Source organism: Solanum verrucosum, unplaced genomic scaffold, assembly GCF_900185275.1.
Source record: "Solanum verrucosum unplaced genomic scaffold, falcon-dt-bn FXZP01000047.1, whole genome shotgun sequence".
In the NCBI taxonomy this organism is placed as follows: Eukaryota; Viridiplantae; Streptophyta; class Magnoliopsida; order Solanales; family Solanaceae; genus Solanum; species Solanum verrucosum.
In genome coordinates, this window is record NW_026020155.1 from 293,168 (window position 1) to 311,457 (window position 18,290).

At 35.4% G+C, this 18,290-nt stretch overlaps 1 protein-coding gene across 1 annotated transcript; it reads left to right on the forward strand.

The window, feature by feature from the left end:
* The first annotated feature begins 1,759 nt into the window (after positions 1–1,759).
* LOC125828230 (phosphoglucomutase, chloroplastic) lies at positions 1,760–18,041 on the forward strand. Its single transcript, XM_049507544.1, has 22 exons — positions 1,760–2,118; positions 2,203–2,268; positions 2,905–2,949; positions 3,040–3,132; positions 3,238–3,290; positions 3,709–3,760; positions 3,836–3,904; positions 4,130–4,198; positions 4,400–4,522; positions 4,609–4,661; positions 11,428–11,506; positions 11,595–11,659; positions 11,740–11,807; positions 15,508–15,626; positions 15,705–15,779; positions 15,859–15,974; positions 16,413–16,554; positions 16,701–16,782; positions 16,861–16,907; positions 16,988–17,065; positions 17,387–17,492; positions 17,570–18,041. Exons 1-22 carry the CDS (start codon positions 1,888–1,890, stop codon positions 17,635–17,637), a joined length of 1,899 nt encoding a protein of 632 aa, XP_049363501.1. The 5' UTR covers positions 1,760–1,887; the 3' UTR covers positions 17,638–18,041.
* The last annotated feature ends 249 nt before the right edge of the window (positions 18,042–18,290 follow it).

Here is an 18,290-nt window from a genome sequence, read left to right on the forward strand (position 1 = left end):
TAGAACAAAGTATAATCATGAATTAACAAAGCTTGACTAAAACACGTGTAAATGCATCACTTTAACCTTTATTTGCCCTAAAACAACCGATTAAACACTTAAAACATGTCACACTCTTAATTACGCCCATCAAACTTGTCTACTCCTACCTAGATCACCAATACACTCTAAATATCAAAGCAATTCTAAATTACAAAGTACGTTTAGCAATATACAATTATATTAAGACGGCTAATCTTTATAGCCAACTCACCAACATAATATATAGGGCAAAAACAATCACATCACTAGGCAAAGAAATCAAGCAGTTCACCAAGTTTTCATCACTTAGATGCCTTCACTTTTCAAGAGAATTGTCTCTTCATTTATTCATAACTTCCATCTTCCGACACATATAAGAAAATAATTTTATTTTTTATTTATAATTAAATTTTCACCGATATTTTTATTTTAAAAATTCTTATAAAGTTGACTACGCTTTGTAAACAACTAAAATGTGTTAGATATATAGTATATTCACAAATATCCCCTTGATTTAACATCATTTGATTGTTCATGAAAATTAAGATGTCATTTATTTTATTACTAATGGTAATAGAAAAGAATATTGCATAAACAGTTTGGTCACTAGTGCTACTATTTGATTGATAAAATGATTCAACTATTGTAGTTTGAATAAATAATCATATTTATCATTATTGGAATTTGGAATGTTGGGTTGTGAATATATGGACCGTTCACTGACTGTCCTATAATTTGTACATCATTGGTGGATTATGTCAACATTTTGGAACGTTCCATCGAGAAATATGGATCGTTAATTAGACATAGTTTTTTTGAACCCCAATAAATTTGTAATTGATAATTTTTCGGATGGGAACCGAATAAGTCTTCTCATGTAATATTACATGAAAAAAAATATAAATTGTAATAGGTACAGTTATTGTCCATTTATATAGGAAAAAAGATTTGCAATGTCTGCTCAATTGATTTATAAAATACCAATAATGAACTTATTTAATTTGGACAGTATTTAGTAAGCGTTTAAGTATAAAACAGATTTTTGATAACATTTGATTTTTTTATTTCTAAAAATAAGTAAGTATTTAAAAATTGAGATTGTATCTGAACATGTATTTAACTTGAAAAAAGTAAAAAAATTATGCATAGAAAAATAATTTCACTCAGAATAATTTTACACAAGGTGATACATTATATAAAATAGTTTTTCTAGGTATAATATTGTATATATTCTATATATATTAGACAACGTGATGTAAATATTTTTAAAAATTACTCCTATTTTTGAAAAAATTCCTCATTTATTTGATTTTTTGACATACTCCCTCAGATTAGTATGAATTTTGCACATATGTTAAGAAATAATGATTGATATAAGTTTTTTTAATCATAAAATTCATATTAGTCTTAGATTTTGAAAATTCAAATAATTAATATTTAATGTTAAACATCAAAAAAATAATTTTCTTTTCTTACAAATCTGAATTAATCAGGCTTCTATGGTTACCTAAAAAACCAGATGGGAAAAAAGAAAACTTCTATGAAGGAAAAGGAATTATTTACTTGAAATATTATTTTATTTCATTATTGAACAATTGTTTGCAAATTTTAATTATTTTGAGAAAAAAGAGGAAGTTCACGTGAAGCGGGTGTCATAAAGCATGAGTAATTGTGCCGATAAGCAATCTATAAAGCATGTGGCGGCTATGCAATTCCGCTGAATCTTATTAGATTTTCAAAAATACCCCACATTTTTCTCTTTCACTCCAACCTATACTGAATACTCTATTTTTGATTTTTGAACTGAATTCACTATACAATAGTTCTTCCTTCTTCTTCGAATTTCTTCTTCTGCTGTTTTCAGTAATGGCTATGGAGAGTGCATTGACATCCACACGAGTTTCAATTCCATCGTTGTGTTCTGGGATCAGTTCATCTCATCATCACCATAGATCCTTCTCATTTCTCAATTTCCCCAAATTGTCTTCATTCAAATGCTCTTTTCGAACAATTTCACCTGTTCCTTTCGTTGTCAGTGCATCCTCTGTTTCTCCATCATCTCCTTCTACATCTGTTGCCCAATCTCAGGATCTCAAGGTATCTAATTGCTTCCAAATATCACTATATAACGTGTATATTTTTATGTGATTTAATGGAAAATTTGATTTACTTGAATGCCAGATTAAATCAGTTCCTACCAAGCCTATTGAAGGTCAAAAGACCGGTACCAGTGGTCTACGCAAAAAGGTGCCTTTTCTTTTGGTTTTATTAAATTTTTACACTTTGTTTGGATGATTGTTACCCGTTGTATTGTATTGTTAGCTCAAATACGACGTATATTTTGATTGTTATATAAATTTGTTGTTTAGTATCATTTAAATTCATTTTCATTGTTAGCTACAAAAAGTCCCTTTTGGTGTAAGGACTGATTTGGTGTGATTGCCTTAGTTACTTTTAATATTTTCTTCTCATTTATCACATTTTAATGTTTTATCCTTTACCCTATTTTTTCGTAGTAGCTACATCCCGTGCCTTACTTTTCTCGTAGGCTTATCAGACATATCGCAATGACGGAGAATGATACAATCTATCCAAATGTTGTATTTATTAAAATAATATTGTACGATACAATACAACACAATATGATACATAATGAAATAATACATAACAACCCTCCAAACAGAGTGAACTCTGCCTGCGTGAAGGTGTGCCAAAATAAATAGGAAAACCTCTCTACCACTTAAGGTAGGGTTAAGGCTGCGTATATTTTACCTTCCTCAGACCTCACTTGTGCGATTACACTGGTTTGTTATTGTTGTTGGTTTATTAAATTTTTTATTGCTTACTGTTCATTTGGATGACTTCTGCTTCTTTTGTCTATAGGTTAAAGTGTTTATGCAGGACAATTACCTTGCCAATTGGATACAGGTATGGTTCCTCTCATTCTTTGAGCTTGGGTGATATTGAATTCCAAGTGTACTCAATTTTGTGCAATTATTTTGTGATGTTTCAATACAGGCATTGTTTAATTCATTGCCGTTAGAGGATTATAAGAATGGACTCTTGGTCTTAGGAGGTGATGGTCGATATTTCAATCGAGAAGCTGCACAGGTAGTGATCAAGTTTGTATATAATTTTGTGTTTCATGTGTATCCTGATTCCTGAAGACTTATCTGAGGTTTTCTGATCTCTAATGCATCTTAAGCTACAATGCAGATAATCATTAAAATTGCAGCGGGTAACGGTGTTGGTAAAATATTGGTTGGCAAGTGAGTGTCCCAAGTTACACTTTTAGCATGAATGAATTCTTCAAATTTCACATCTTAGCGATATTGTTGCTTGAAATAATTCTTTTCTCAACTTATTGCTTTATGTTTCCATGTGTTTCTGAATGTTAGTTTTGAAATGCTTAGCTCATTGTACTCACATGTTGTAATAAATTACAGTCTCCCTGAGCCATATCTTCTTGCAATCAATCCTTATGATAATATTCTATAATGCTATCTGTTCAGAGAGTCCATATCCTTCCACGTTTTATTCAAGTGTTAGCATATAGGTAGAATTGTTTCATTTCTTTTTTTGGGGTTTCCCTTATTCTGGCATAGTTCTATGCATATTTTTGTGCTCTTATCGAAAAATGAGAATAAAGTAGTTGATATATATAAATGAAGAATCTGTGTTTGGCAGGGACGGTATACTGTCTACTCCAGCTGTGTCTGCTGTGATACGGAAAAGAGAGGTGACAATTCTGCTTTCATTTTTTATTTGCTTTTTCTTTGCTATTTTTGAATGACACTTAAAGTTATATCCGCAGGCAAATGGTGGCTTTATAATGAGTGCAAGCCATAACCCTGGTGGTCCCGAGTATGATTGGGGTATCAAGGTAAAATATCTAGTTAGAAAACATGTACCGGAAATCTGGAACTGCTTGTTCTTAGCTGTCCCATTGACTGCTGAAATACACAGTTAAACTTTGTTTTATTATTTTACAAAAAGCCAGTTCCACATTGAATTTCTTAGATTGACTGTTTCTGAATTCTGATATGCGACCTCTCTAAATTGAATAGTCCAAGAACTTAATATTTCTAATTATCATTTTTTTTTCCAGTTCAATTATAGCAGCGGCCAACCAGCTCCTGAGTCTATCACGGACAAGATCTATGGAAATACCCTTTCTGTACGATTCCATCACCTTGTGCTAAATAATATGCTATTCTTATTCTACATTAGAAGACTTAATGTTGCTATGATTCAACGCAAGGTTCTTTAGTGCTATATATGCATAGACATACACAATATAGGTAGCTGTATGAAATTGTTATAGTTCATTGGTAAATGAATCAACATCTGAATTCCTTGTTTCATAAGGGCTATGCAGATTTCTGAAATAAAAATTGCTGACATTCCTGATGTTGATCTTTCTCAACTTGGAGTTACAAAATATGGAAATTTTAGTGTGGGGGTGGTTGACCCTGTGGCTGATTATTTGGAACTAATGGAAGTGAGTAACCTAAAAAGTTTAAATTTCTGTTTTTTTTAAAAATGAACTCCATGATACATATGTATAACTTTACTGATAACGTGCAGAATGTATTTGATTTTTCACTCATTAGAAGTCTTGTTTCACGACCAGATTTCAGGTGTGTTGTTTTACTTAGTGTTGTTCAATTTTTTTTTTAATTTGCTAAATTATATTTTCCCTGTATTATTTTTGGATTTTATTCATCCCTAGTTTCATAATGATTTCTATTATCCGGTTCTAGCATAATTATATTCCTAAGGTAATTTTGGAACTATAACGTAATTATTTTTGGTCACACAGATATTGACTCTAATGTTTGTAAGACAATTTTTTTTATTAGAATGGAACTCTTAGAACAACAAAATCTCGTGTTGTCTAAAACAAATTGTAGTATTATCATTTTCATTTGACTTCGTCTTCAAAGTCTGATTTTTTCCATTACCTACTACATATTTAGGAATGTCTTTTAGGGATGAACATAAGAACATAATTTCTTAGTAAGGACTGTATGATCAATTTGAGAAGCTATCAAATTATAAACGACAATGTTTGTCTTTCAAAGGATTGGTTGACAAATTACACTCATCAATAGTATATTGGATAGTCTACCAATCTATGTAAGGTGTCTATTTTTATCCTCTAATAAAATGGAGAAGAGATTAGATTCTAGACAATGCTAGAAATTTTTTCTCTCAAATCGAACAAGGATAGAAAGAATGTTTATTGATTAAGTAAAGTAAATCGATGTATAAAACGCATCTCGGTGATCCATGCAAGTGTAATAGATAATGAGTCTGATGCTCAAGACTAGTGATATGGTAATAAAATATTGCCTATGCAAATATAATGAAAAGTTCCATAAATTCCATACAAGTAAATCAGATAACACATCATTAATGGAGAGAAGGAAGTAGAAGGACTATGGTAGACTTTTATAGTGGATTATTAAAAGAGTAGGTGGCTTAGAGCTGGCTCAGAGCCTCGAGGGGATATGTTGGATGATGTTGTATAAAATTTTATTTATCAATTCGTTTAATTCAAAATTCTAAAATATTATCTAACATAAAGAAATTTTTCTATTTTTTATTTTTATCTAAATTTTATATTATTTAAGTGAAAATAAAAAATCATAAAATTCACAATTGATTAAAAAAAATTGAGGCCTCAAATTTTTATTTGGGGGCCTAAAGCAAAGGCTTCATTTGCCTCCCCTTGATAAGCTTGGTTCCTTTAATAAATTCAAAGTAGGTGATGAATAATATTGGAACTCAAGTTTCTGAAGAGAGAGCATCTCACTAGAACTTGAGAGATATGAAGAGTTCTAGAGGGGTTACTACATCATATACATTTAGTAAGATACAACCAAATTCAAAAAATACACAAGCATTTCTATCTAATATCATGTATGAGCATAACTTAAGTATCTCTGGCTTAATGAGGAATAAATTCTTATGGGAAGGAAATAGTAGCAACAAAAAGTTTCACTTAGTTAGATGGCAAGTGGTCACTAGTGCTAAGGAAGGGGGTGGATTGGGAATTAGAAGCTTGAGATTGCACAATAAAAGCATGTTGTTTAAGTGGCTTTGGAGATTTAGCAGGAACGAAAGGGTGGTTTGGATCAAAATAATTGAAGCAATCTAGGGTAGCAGACAAGGCTGGAACCCCCCTTCAAATATTTCATACACTAGAGGGGGAATATGGAAAGGTTTGTAAATTATGGGCCAAGTTTCAACAATTCACCAAATTGGAGGTGGGGAATGGAGCAAAAAATAAATTTTGGATCGACTTCTGGACGGGTGATGAGTGTTTGAAACAAAGATTTCCTCTTTTTTTCAGCCGTTGCAATAGCAAAGATGAAGTTGTGGCTGATTTTTACCTCAACACGGGATGGCAGATGAATTTTAGAAGGAATTTGAACGATTGGGAAATTGACGACTTTTGTCAATTGCTCCTTCAACTGGATTATACCCACATTGATCAGAGTAAGGAGGATTCACTAGTATGGATAGCTAGTAATGATGGAACCTTTTCAGTAAAAAAGTGCTATAGCCTTCTAATGAAGCAAACAAGATTTTGGAATACTAGTTGGCCATGGAAAGAGATTTGGAGAACTAAAGCTCCTATAAAGGTAGCTTGTTTTGGTTGGATTGCAGCATGGGGAGCTTGCCTTACTCAGGATAATCTTCAAAAAAGGGGTTTTGCACTAAGTAATAGATGTTACTTATGTGAAGAAGAGTTGGAGGCTGTGAATCACCTTCTTTTGCATTGCAAAATAGCTAGATAATGTTGGGAATTTTTCTTCAGTATTTGCGGGATATCTTGGATCATGCCTCAACGTGTGAAGGAATTATTGGAGAGTTGGCACTACCAGAGAACACACAAAGCTTTGAAGCAAAATCTGGAGAACTATACCTTTGTGCATATTCTGGACTATCTGGCTAGAAAAAAATAAAGCTTGTTTTGATGGACAAAAAGACCATATTTATAGAGTTAAAAACAAGTGTTTACATAATTTGTTTTGTTGGTGTAAAAGTAGTTCCTTGATAATATAGATCAACATATGGAGTTTTTGGAGCTGCTAGGGAGATGTTGTAATTGACCGCATGGATATTCCCAACAATCTTTTGTAACTTTTGGTTTGGTATCTTCTTGGTACTTAGTCAATAAACTTTTACCTTGTAAAAAAAAGTATCTTTGGTTTTTTTTTGTCCAAACTACCCTAAAAATGCAAGAAATGTATTTCACATACTCCTCTACTATTCTTCTTGTCTAACTTAATTTCCCTAGATCACCCAATTCGGCCTATCCAGGATCAAAGCAAAATGCAGGGCTACCTCGCTAGTGAAAAATGCACCAATATATATCTTCATTCAACATATATAACTTGTAATAGAAAGAGTATTTTATAATCGTGGTGTCAGGGCCATTTTGCGCGCACCTCAACTAATTCAAGGAATACCTTCTATCTTCCCAGCCCAACACATGTATTGGATAACTCTATCCATGACTTGGATAAATTGAAAGAAATCACCTAGCCTTCCCGGGTCTTAAACCCGAGACCTTATGGTTTCCAACCCACTTCATTGACCATTTAGGCACGCCCTTGGATGTTGGCATCTGGTACAACTCTAAAGCCTTTTTTTGCAAGTTTGCTTGCATCTAACACCGCACAAAATTCAATCCAATAAAACCTAGGCACTTTGGGAGGAATAGAGACCGTTGGTTTGAAGTACTAGAATGATAATCATGGTATAAATTATGTGTTGATTAACCTCTTGTTCAATTACCTTGTATTGCCTATATTGGGATCAATTACTAAAAGACCAAAATATCCTTGATAACATATACTAGTTCTTCTTCTCAATCCCTTCTACACTCCAAAAAAAAAGCGTTTACAATAATAACAAACTCAATGTGGTCCCACAAGTGGTGTATGGGAGGGTGGTGTGTACGAAGACCTTACCTCTACCTTGAGAAGGTAGCGAAGCTGTTTTCGATAGACTCTCAACTCAAGAACAAATGTAAAAGAAAAAGAAAAGAGTTGCAAGCAGAAACAACAAGATAATGAGATAACCGAAGCAAAAGAAATTGTAGGAAGTAATAGAATTCTTTTTTTTTTGAAAATGGTAACGATGTATTATATCACAAAAGTACATGGGTTGTACTCAAACCTTATATACAGATGCACTCTAGACACTCCTACTCTATTTCTATATTGAGTCTAAAACATCAACTATAGAGGCAGTGTCATTTGAGTATAATTGATTACACCAAAAACATAACAACAAAATGCAGTTTAGTTTAACATCCTGCACACTATTTTCTATGCCTTCAAAACATCTGGAATTCCTTTCTTTCCAGATTGCCCACCATATTGAAGCAGGGATAATTCTCCATCTAGTTCTGTCTTTTGCAAGGGCACCTGCCTCCTCCCAGCTGTACAATGCCTCAGTAACTCTCCTAGGCATAGTCCAGGATATGCCTTTAAGACTCAAGAAAATCCTCCAAAGCTGCCGAGTGTATTTACAGTGTAGAAATAGAAGTAATAGAATTCTATGAATAAGAAATTACTAATACTCGTGGTATGGAAAGGAAATACGTACAACTACCTAATATCCTTCTACCCTAATTCTCGAACTAAACACCCTCTTATCAAGGGTCATGTTCTCGGTGAGCTGATGCTGCATCATGTCATGCCTAATCTCCTTTCCCCAATACTTCTTTGATCTACCTCTACCTCTACCTCTCCTCAGGCCTATCATGACCAACCTCTCACACCTCCTTATTGGAGCATTTGCGCTACCATCTTAGTCTTATTTCAGCATCTTGTTCACCACGGGGCCCACTCCTATCTTGTCCCAAATATCTTCATCACTAATCTTATCTCTCCAGTTGTGCCTACAGGTCCATCTTAACATGCTCATTTCTGCTACATTCTTCTTGTAGTCGTAGAAGTTTTTGACTTGCCAATACTCTACAACATACCCAGTGTAATCCCACAAGTAGAGTTTGGATAGGGTAGTGTGTACACAGACCTTACCCCTACAAGGTAGAGAAGTTGTTTTTGATAGACTTTCGGCTCAAGTAAAAGCATCATAAAACAGTTCAAAAAAGAAACAACAGGAGTTAAGAAGTCAAAACGAAATACTAAAGAAAGCATGACACCGCATACTAAAAACAGAACAGTCACTACCACAAAATAATATGATAATCAAAGTGTTAGAAATGATAAATAGTAACAGATGGAATAACAAGAAACTCCTAAAGATTTCACCTATATGACATAGTCGGTCTAACCACCACTTTGTAGAACTTACCTTCAAGTTTCAGTGGCACATTCTTATCACACAAGACACCGAATGCAAGCTTCCATTTCATCCACCGTGCTCTAATACAATGTGTGACATCATCATTGATCTCCCTATTACCTTGGATTATTGACCCGAAACTTCCTCTCGTGGGAATGACTTTTATATCAAGCCTGACTTCCACGTCCGTTTCATGGGGCACAACCATGAACTTGCACTCTATGTATTCAGTTTTGGTCCTGCTCAATTTGAAATCTTCCGACTCCAAGATCTGTCTCCAAATCTCTAGCCTCCCTTTACCTCGCGTCTCGTCAATCAATACTATGTCATTAGCGAATAACATGCACTAGGGTACCTCCCCTTGTTCGCATTAGTACGTCCATCGCCAAGACAAAAAGAAGCTTCAATAATAGTCCTAACCAAAATATAAAGTTTTGACTTTGAAAAGTTTCCCATGTAAAGGAGGCAACTTAAACTGATTCACTTCCAACCAGTGTTTCGGACGACGAAAGGCGACAAGGGTTTGTCTTGCCACAAGGCAAAGCGAGCGGCGATGCGCTCGCCTTTTTGAAGTGTGGCCCAATTAATACCAAATAATTTAAATATTTAATTGCATATATATATATATAATCAAAATCTCAATAGCAGTAACATACAAGAAAAATTTTCAATCCAAAAGATGAAAATAGATAATACATACTTAGACTGAGGAGTCTAGTAGAAAATCCTAAAATTACCTTTTAACATTTAAAACCCTAAATTGATCGCCTTTTTTAAAGAAAATACAAAAGGAGACGCCTTTCTCGCCTCTCGCCTCTCGCCTTTCTTGCCATGGCGTCGCCTTTTGACGATCGCCTCACCACAATGTTAAAATGCGGTGAAGGGTTGCCTCGCCTCGCCTCGCCTCTCGCCTTTGTCGCCATGGCGTCGCCTTTTGACGATCGCCTCACCACAATGTTAAAATGCGGTGAAGGGTTGCCTTGCCTCGCCTCGCCTCGCCTCTCGCCATTGGTGATGAGGCGATTGCCTTTCACAACACTGCTTCCAACTTGAGCACCTTTTTCTTTTCTTTTTCCTTTTTCTTTTGGTGACTAAGACCCAACAAATTGAGATTAATTTATATATCAGAAAGAGAAGTTTTGGGATTCTGCAAGATTTGTGAGGAATGGCAGGTTTCTTGCTGTTCTTGTGTAGGAATTGGAATGGAATCTTGTAAGCAAAATTTTGTTACAAAAGGTCAAGGGTATATAATGATAAAATCTATTTCATTTAGTTTAAAATAAAACCACGTGTTTAGAATTATTTTGTGTATATCTAATTTTTAATACAACGAACCAAACTTCAACAAGAAATAATCTCCGGATTACCAACCCTGCACAACCTGTCCTTAAACCAGACACCCCTAATGTCTTTGAAAGGCCATTTAACCAAGGAAACATAAGATAAAAGATAGAAGTGTATACCCTACTCTTCCATCCTTCTTCTGGTAATCCGGTACATTTGGTGAAACTCGTTTTCTTTCCAATTTATTTGAGGTCTAAGTTATCCTCTCAACTTCCTAATCTTCACAATTTGTTCAAAAAAATAGTTCCCATCCATGAGTACAACTGTACCGATAAGACACTAGCAAATCTGGGGTCTCGACTTGTGTCTCCAACTAGTTTCTTGGGCTGGAGGTAATTAATTTTAGTTGTGTAAGCAGTTAAAGCAAATGAAGTCGAATTATTATTATCTCTATATGATCCCCCCCCCCCCCCCCCCCCCCCCCACACACACACACACACACACACACACACACAAACACACACCAAAAAAATAAAGGAAGGAAATCCACGTTGACTGACTACAAAGAGATCACTGTTTAACTGACTGTACTAGTTCAAATGTGATTCTGTAGGTAGTGCATTTTGTGCAAACACAATAACTTCTAGATATCTTGCTTAATCTCAATGCTTAGTAAAATGGGATTACGCTGAAGGACCCTATATATATATAAATGTATCCTTATAACGTCCCCCATCTGCTGGATATCTTTGCTCATGCTTATGCCTTGTTAACGTCTGATGCTTCTGACAGGTTTGTATTTGATGCCATGCATGCAGTTACAGGGGCTTACGCAAAGCCCATTTTTGTTGACAAACTAGGAGCTAGCCTGGTATGTATGCCTTGGAGTTTTTTCTTTAGCTATTGAACTATCTTGTGTGTTCTTGATTATAGCTTTATCATCTATGTATGTCGTGTAGGAGTCTATTGCAAATGGAGTGCCACTGGAAGATTTTGGACATGGTCATCCAGACCCTAACCTTACGTAAGTAACGAGCATCTATTGAAGTAGTTGTGCTTTAACTTCTTGAAAAGAACTAAGATACTTTAGTTATTTTGGTCAAGGTATGCTGAGGATTTGGTGAATATACTGTATGGAGAGAATGGACCTGACTTTGGTGCTGCAAGCGATGGTATGCTCAAAAACCTTCTGCCGCAACACTTCACCTGAGTTGTCTTTCAATTAATCAGATAACATATATAATATGCTTGGCTGAAGTTAAAAAATGATTGAATCTTAGATGAAAGGAAAATAATTAGAAAAGAGAATCAAAGATAGAAGCCATCAAAAAACATTGAGTTAGATACTCCACCCTTCTTCCCACCCCACTCCACCTCAAAATCTCTAAAATGAAAAGAGACCAGGGACAAAGGAGGGCAATTAGACAGTTAGTCTCAACAACATATGGTCATATTCTTTCAATTGCATGCTTATACCATTGCTGAAAGCTTGGTTACATTGATTGCTTCTTTCTTTCACTAGTCTGCGCATGATTCTATATGGAGAATGAAAATGAAAATGTTTTGATCAAAACAAATTAAGAGTTCTAATTTCTAATTTATTACACATGAGAATAAACATGATAATGCCTCTGGAGATTTCCTCGTATTATTGTTTAGAAATGATTTAGAAGAGTTTTTAGAAGCCCAACTATTCCAGTTTTTCTAATTTATCTCCTTTAAGACATTCTCTTTAATATTTCAACTATATCTTAACTTGTACTTCTGGCTAATAAGTTATACAAAAGGGGCATGTATAACTTATATAATTAAGTTCAAAACATATTTGCTTGTCATAAGCTAAATCATGATGTTTTGTTTGTAAATATTATAACTCCAAAAAAGAATTAAAAGCAATGTCCTTTACAACAAAGAAAAACAGAACAATGTTAAATTTGTAACAGAAATGGAGAAACTTTATTCTGTTCTCTTGCATAAATTAAACAAAAGAGATCAATTTGAAATCTTATCTTTATTTGTTTGAATGTTGAACCTCTGTTGTGGGGCTTGTGATTCTCTATGCGGACAAAAATGCCAAGCAGAGAGTTGTATTCATACAATGGAAAACATAAATAGGAATTCTAATTAGTCTAGGATTTGTGTGTAGGGTGTTTCATTTGGAGTAGTTCCTTAAGGAATTAAGTACGATAAGGAGCATTGAAGTGTCCATTTGTTGTTGTTGAAGAACATTTGTAATGAGAAAGGGGAAATAGTTTGTAGTTCAAACCCAGTGAGCGTGAAGGTAAAGCAGGCATGGATCGAAATCTGGCATAATTTGATTAATTACTGTTCATGTTGACAAGAAACAAGATGGAGGATATTGAGGGATGGGAAAGAACATAATGATGAATTCAGCTTACTTAAATTGTTGTGCCCTAATTATCTATTTCCTAGCTGTAAGTTAAGAGTTCTACATTAACTTCTTTCTATTTTTCGCATCTTAAATAATAAGAAAGTCTTATCATGTCTACGCCAAGTTGGTGGTTATACTGTTACACAATAAATGTATCAGTAGTTAGTTTTGCCTAATGAGTAATTAGTTATGCTGTTGGATTAGTTAGAAGCAGTTAGCAAGATAAGATTCTTTTTCATTTCTATATAAGGCATTGTATCATTAACAGAATCATCAATTGAATATACAAGTACACCTCCCGATGGAATCCTATTCTTCATCTTCTATCTTTTCATCCACCATAGCTGAATAACTTGAGCTTCTCCGCTAAGCTCCTGTCCAGCTGCTAAAACCTCGGATTCCTTTGAGAATCCCTGCATTTTGGCTAACATTGGTATCGGAGCCATACGAATCCTTGGCAGCAATGACAAAATCAGCAAGAGCAAATGAGAGTTCTTCTAGTGAAGTAAGGGAATTGCGTGAAATGATGCATAAAATGTTATTGGAAATTGGTACTCTAGCAAAAGAAGTTTCAAATCTTCAAAAATTGGATCAAGTGGTGCTTGAAATCAAGGAGCTAATGGCAAGCAATGGAGCGAATTAGAGAGATAAAATACCCACAGGAGGAGACAAAATACCTGTGGGTGATGGCAGTCAGAGCAACAATCACACTGTAGCTTCAGTAATCAGAATTCACATTACCCTCGAGGGTCGACAATGGAGTTTTTGAAGTTTTCCGGAGAAGATGTCAGATCTTGGTTGCTTAGAATCGATCAATTCTTCCATAGGGAGAACATTCCCATGGAGGAGAAGATTAGCATTGCTGCTCTACAGTTAGAAGGTGAAGCTGTTCGGTGGCACTTGTACTTTATGAAATACAGGCAGTACATTCAACCACCAACTTGGAATGAATATGTGGTAGCATTAGTGGAAAGATTTGGGGGCAGATTCCCCAAAGAAGCTGGTTAGTTTTGAAGTCTCTAATCTTTCTCATTTCTAGCCACAAGAAACTTCTATCAAGAAGGCCTCATATACTTCCAAGGTTCTCGATGAAATGCCTAAAAGAGATTTAGATATAGATTTTCTGTTTAATGGCACCATTGAAAGAAACAATAAAACTGAAGCTTTTGAAGACTTGTTTTGTGATGCATTCTTTATAGATAATGGGAGTGATATCGAGGCTTTTGAAAATATGCATCTTGGTTGGCTTTTCTTGAATAATAAGAGTGATATGGATACAAAATCCTTGAATAGTGATTGGAAAGAAGTACTCTCATGGCAAGCTCATTCTGAGATAATTCTTTCCAAGATCATGACTTCCTGCAATTTATGGTTAAACTTGGAGAGTAATAAGAAAACCTGCCAACATGAAGAGATTGAGAAATCGCTCTTTCTAATAGCAGAGGAAAGACCAATACTAATTGCAGAGGAAAAAGTAGAAGTACCGATTGATGGTTTTCTATCATTGTCACCTTGGGATGTGATCGGAGCAAGAAAGCAATAATGTTGAGGATGAGAATGTATGCCATATGATGAACCTTGTGAACTGTCACAGTGTTACACATTTAGAAGTCATCAATTATCAAATCTCTAGTTCATATTTCACTCTTGGGAACAAGGGTGATCTCAAGGGGAAGGGATGCACTCAGTTTCCACTGTTGCAGTTTTCTGCGTCTTCACTTGGAAAGACGAGTTCGACATCTTTTGGGCGGAATATGGAGAATGGAGGCAATCAGTTGTGTATGTTTTTCCACTCTCCTGGCCCTTTATTCAGGAATACGAGTCCGATAGTTGAAGTGACTGCACCATCTGGGAAGAATGAACGACCTTTTGCAGTCATCAATAGCTCTGGACAGACACATGAATGTTGTGGGAAAATGTCTAAGAGAATTACAGCTAACGATCATCTGAAGTCTGAACAACATTGCGAATCAATTGCTGATGGTAGTCGAAGCAGAAGTCAGCAGATCATGCTACTTGGGAATTCTTTAATGCACGATCTCTTTGCAGGAGGGAGTATTGTTACACAATAAATGAATCAGTAGTTAGTTTTGCCTTATGAGTAGTTAGCTATGCTGTTGGATTAGTTAGAAGCAGTTAGCAAGATAAGATTCTTTCTCATTTCTATATAAGACATTGTATCATTTACAGATTGAATCATCAATTGAATATACAAGTACGCCTCCCGATGGAATCCCATTCTTCATCTTCTATCTTTTCATCCACCATAGCTGAATAACTCGAGCTTCTCCACTAAGCTCCTGTCCAGCTGCTTAAACCTCGGATTCCTTTGAGAATCCCTGCATTTAGGCTAACATATACACTGCAATCTTCTCATCCTCAATAGCTCTTTTCTTGATGCTAAAACGACAGAACACAACACTGTTCTGCCATATTGAAGTTGAAACCAAAGTCTGATTTTCACTTGTACACTTACGCAGGAGATGGTGATAGAAACATGATTCTTGGAAGAAGCTTTTTTGTTACTCCATCTGATTCTGTTGCAATTATCGCTGCCAATGCCCAAGATGCTATTCCATATTTCCAGTCCGGGCCTAAGGTATGAAGCACTTAAGCCTTTTATGCACCTCTGGCTTTGGTCTTTACACATCACAAATTTGACACGTTTATCTTGTAGGGTTTGGCTCGATCAATGCCCACTAGCGGTTCTCTAGATCGCGTTGCCCAAAAGCTAAACCTCCCCTTTTTTGAGGTTAGAACTTGTTTACTGTTTCTTTAATTTTTGATGATGTTGCACTCTTCAACTATACTTCTCAAGTTATGCCCCTCAGGTGCCAACTGGTTGGAAATTCTTTGGTAATCTAATGGATGCTGGAAAATTGTCAATCTGTGGCGAAGAAAGTTTTGGGACTGGTTCTGACCACATCCGTGAAAAAGATGGTATATGGTATGTTTACATGTTCACCAGTGATTCTTTAAGTAGTTTGTGACTGCCAAATCGGGTTAAACATTGCTTCAGATATGTTCATTTCCTTGTTTCATTTTGATGCTGTGGCATAAAGGCAAATACGAATGAGAACATCTATCTCCTACGCTGTTAGTAATATAGTGATGGTATTGTTCATTGTACCCGTTTTTTGAACCCTCATCCTGTGAAACTGTTGTTGGTTTACTCTTCCATTTCATTTAAATGATGCCAGTGGATATTGCTGTGTGTCCTCGCGATATGAGAGTTTATTCGCCCTTAGAGATTCTTCTCTTAATCTGTATCACCAAAATGAATTGTTGCTCTTCTCAGTCTCTTCTATGCTACATTGTAAACTTTAGCGTAGTATAACAGCTATCAACTCTTTGTGGTCCTAATTTTTGAACTTGTAACTGACAGGGCTGTTTTAGCTTGGCTTTCAATACTTGCATATCGGAACAAGGACAAAAAATCAGGGGAGAAATTGGTTTCTGTTGCTGATGTTGTGAAGGCGCATTGGGCCACTTATGGAAGGAACTTCTTTTCGAGATATGACTATGAGGCAAGCACATTTTGTTATGTGACCACTTTTTGTGTCTATTAAACACCTTATTGCAGTTATTTCAGTTTCTGTCTTCTGGAATGATTTGTGGATTACTGATCGGCCAGATGATTAACTGCAATACTTTTGTCATAATTTCTGACCAGGAGTGTGAATCAGAAGGTGCAAACAGCATGATTGAGTATCTTCGGGATTTGATTTCTAAAAGCAAGGCTGGTGATAAGTATGGTAAGTTCTCATTTTCAAGTTAAAGTTGCCAAGATTCACATCATTTAAGTTCTTTAAGTACTGAAGTTTCTCCTGCAGGAAGTTATAGCCTAGATTTTGCTGATGACTTCGCCTATACTGATCCTGTAAGTTCTGAGATTTCTCAGGAATGAGAATATCTAACCATCTTTCTGAATTTTTTAATTAATTGTTGTGTGTTTCTCAGGTCGATGGAAGTGTTGCATCGAAACAGGGGGTTCGCTTTGTTTTTAGTGATGGGTCACGGATCATCTTTCGACTATCGGTATGCAACGAGTCCTTATGTTAAATCTCTGAGAACAGTAGTATAATCTGAAGTCTAAATAACTGAAACTAAAAAATAACGCCATAATCCTTATATTTCAAACTACTCTGAAAAAATCTGTATGATTTCTAACTAGTGTTCCATCAAGTTTTCATCTTGAAAAGCATGTTAAAGGGGACAAATGAGATGTTCAAATTGACATGGAGGGACTAGTATCTTATTATGTTGTGCGGGGTTTTGTGACCATTCTCTTCTATTTCATCCATAAACTGCACGCTGTAATTTATTAAGTGGATTCAACTAGAGATCTCAATTTTACAGGGTACTGGTTCTGCTGGTGCAACAGTCAGAATATATATCGAACAGTTTGAGCCGGATGTTTCCAAACACGACATAGATGCTCAAATTGCATTGAAACCATTGATAGGTTAGATTGTTCATCTACAAGGTCAACTATGAAATATTCCCATTTTCCTTGAAAATTTATCTAGATATCTTTTGCAGATCTCGCTCTTTCTGTATCAAAGCTAAAGGACTTCACCGGAAGAGAAAAGCCTACTGTCATCACATAAGGGCATAGATATCTGCAACTACAATTGCATAGCGGAAGCCTTCTTGTGACAGTTGCTAGGTTGGGCACTTCCTTTCTTCCTGAATTTTACGTGATGCATGGTTCATCCTCATTTGGCTTGCATGTGGCTATAGTCTTCTGAGGACCAAAATTAAAATCATGTAAATTATGTATAATCATCTGATGATTTTAGAACGTATGATTGGAGTATTTAATCAATAGAAAGCTGCAGCACCTAGAATTTTTATTTCTTCCTAGAAGTTTTGTTAAATTTGTAATAAGTGAGATACCTGCTCTAGACATTTTATTCCAGAATATATGACAGTTCCCATGCCTCGTACTGGCTGTTGGTGATGGAATCTTTGTGGGATCACTCGAGTTCCTTCTATATTGATTAGTCTATTTCAGATGGTTCCTGTGAGATTTTTGGGCATCTGTATTTCTGATCTTCATCTTCATAGTTTATATACTAAAATCTGTTCCCTGGCGTTATTGTGCATTTTTGAAGACCACGCTTCGAAAGGTTAATCATCCTATATCTATAAGCATTTTTCATAAACAATGGCTTCCTTTTCTCTTAGAAGAAAAATTATATAGGGAGGACTTATTTAATCAATTTTGCTATTGTGGTAGTTAATTTGATAGAATGCCTCA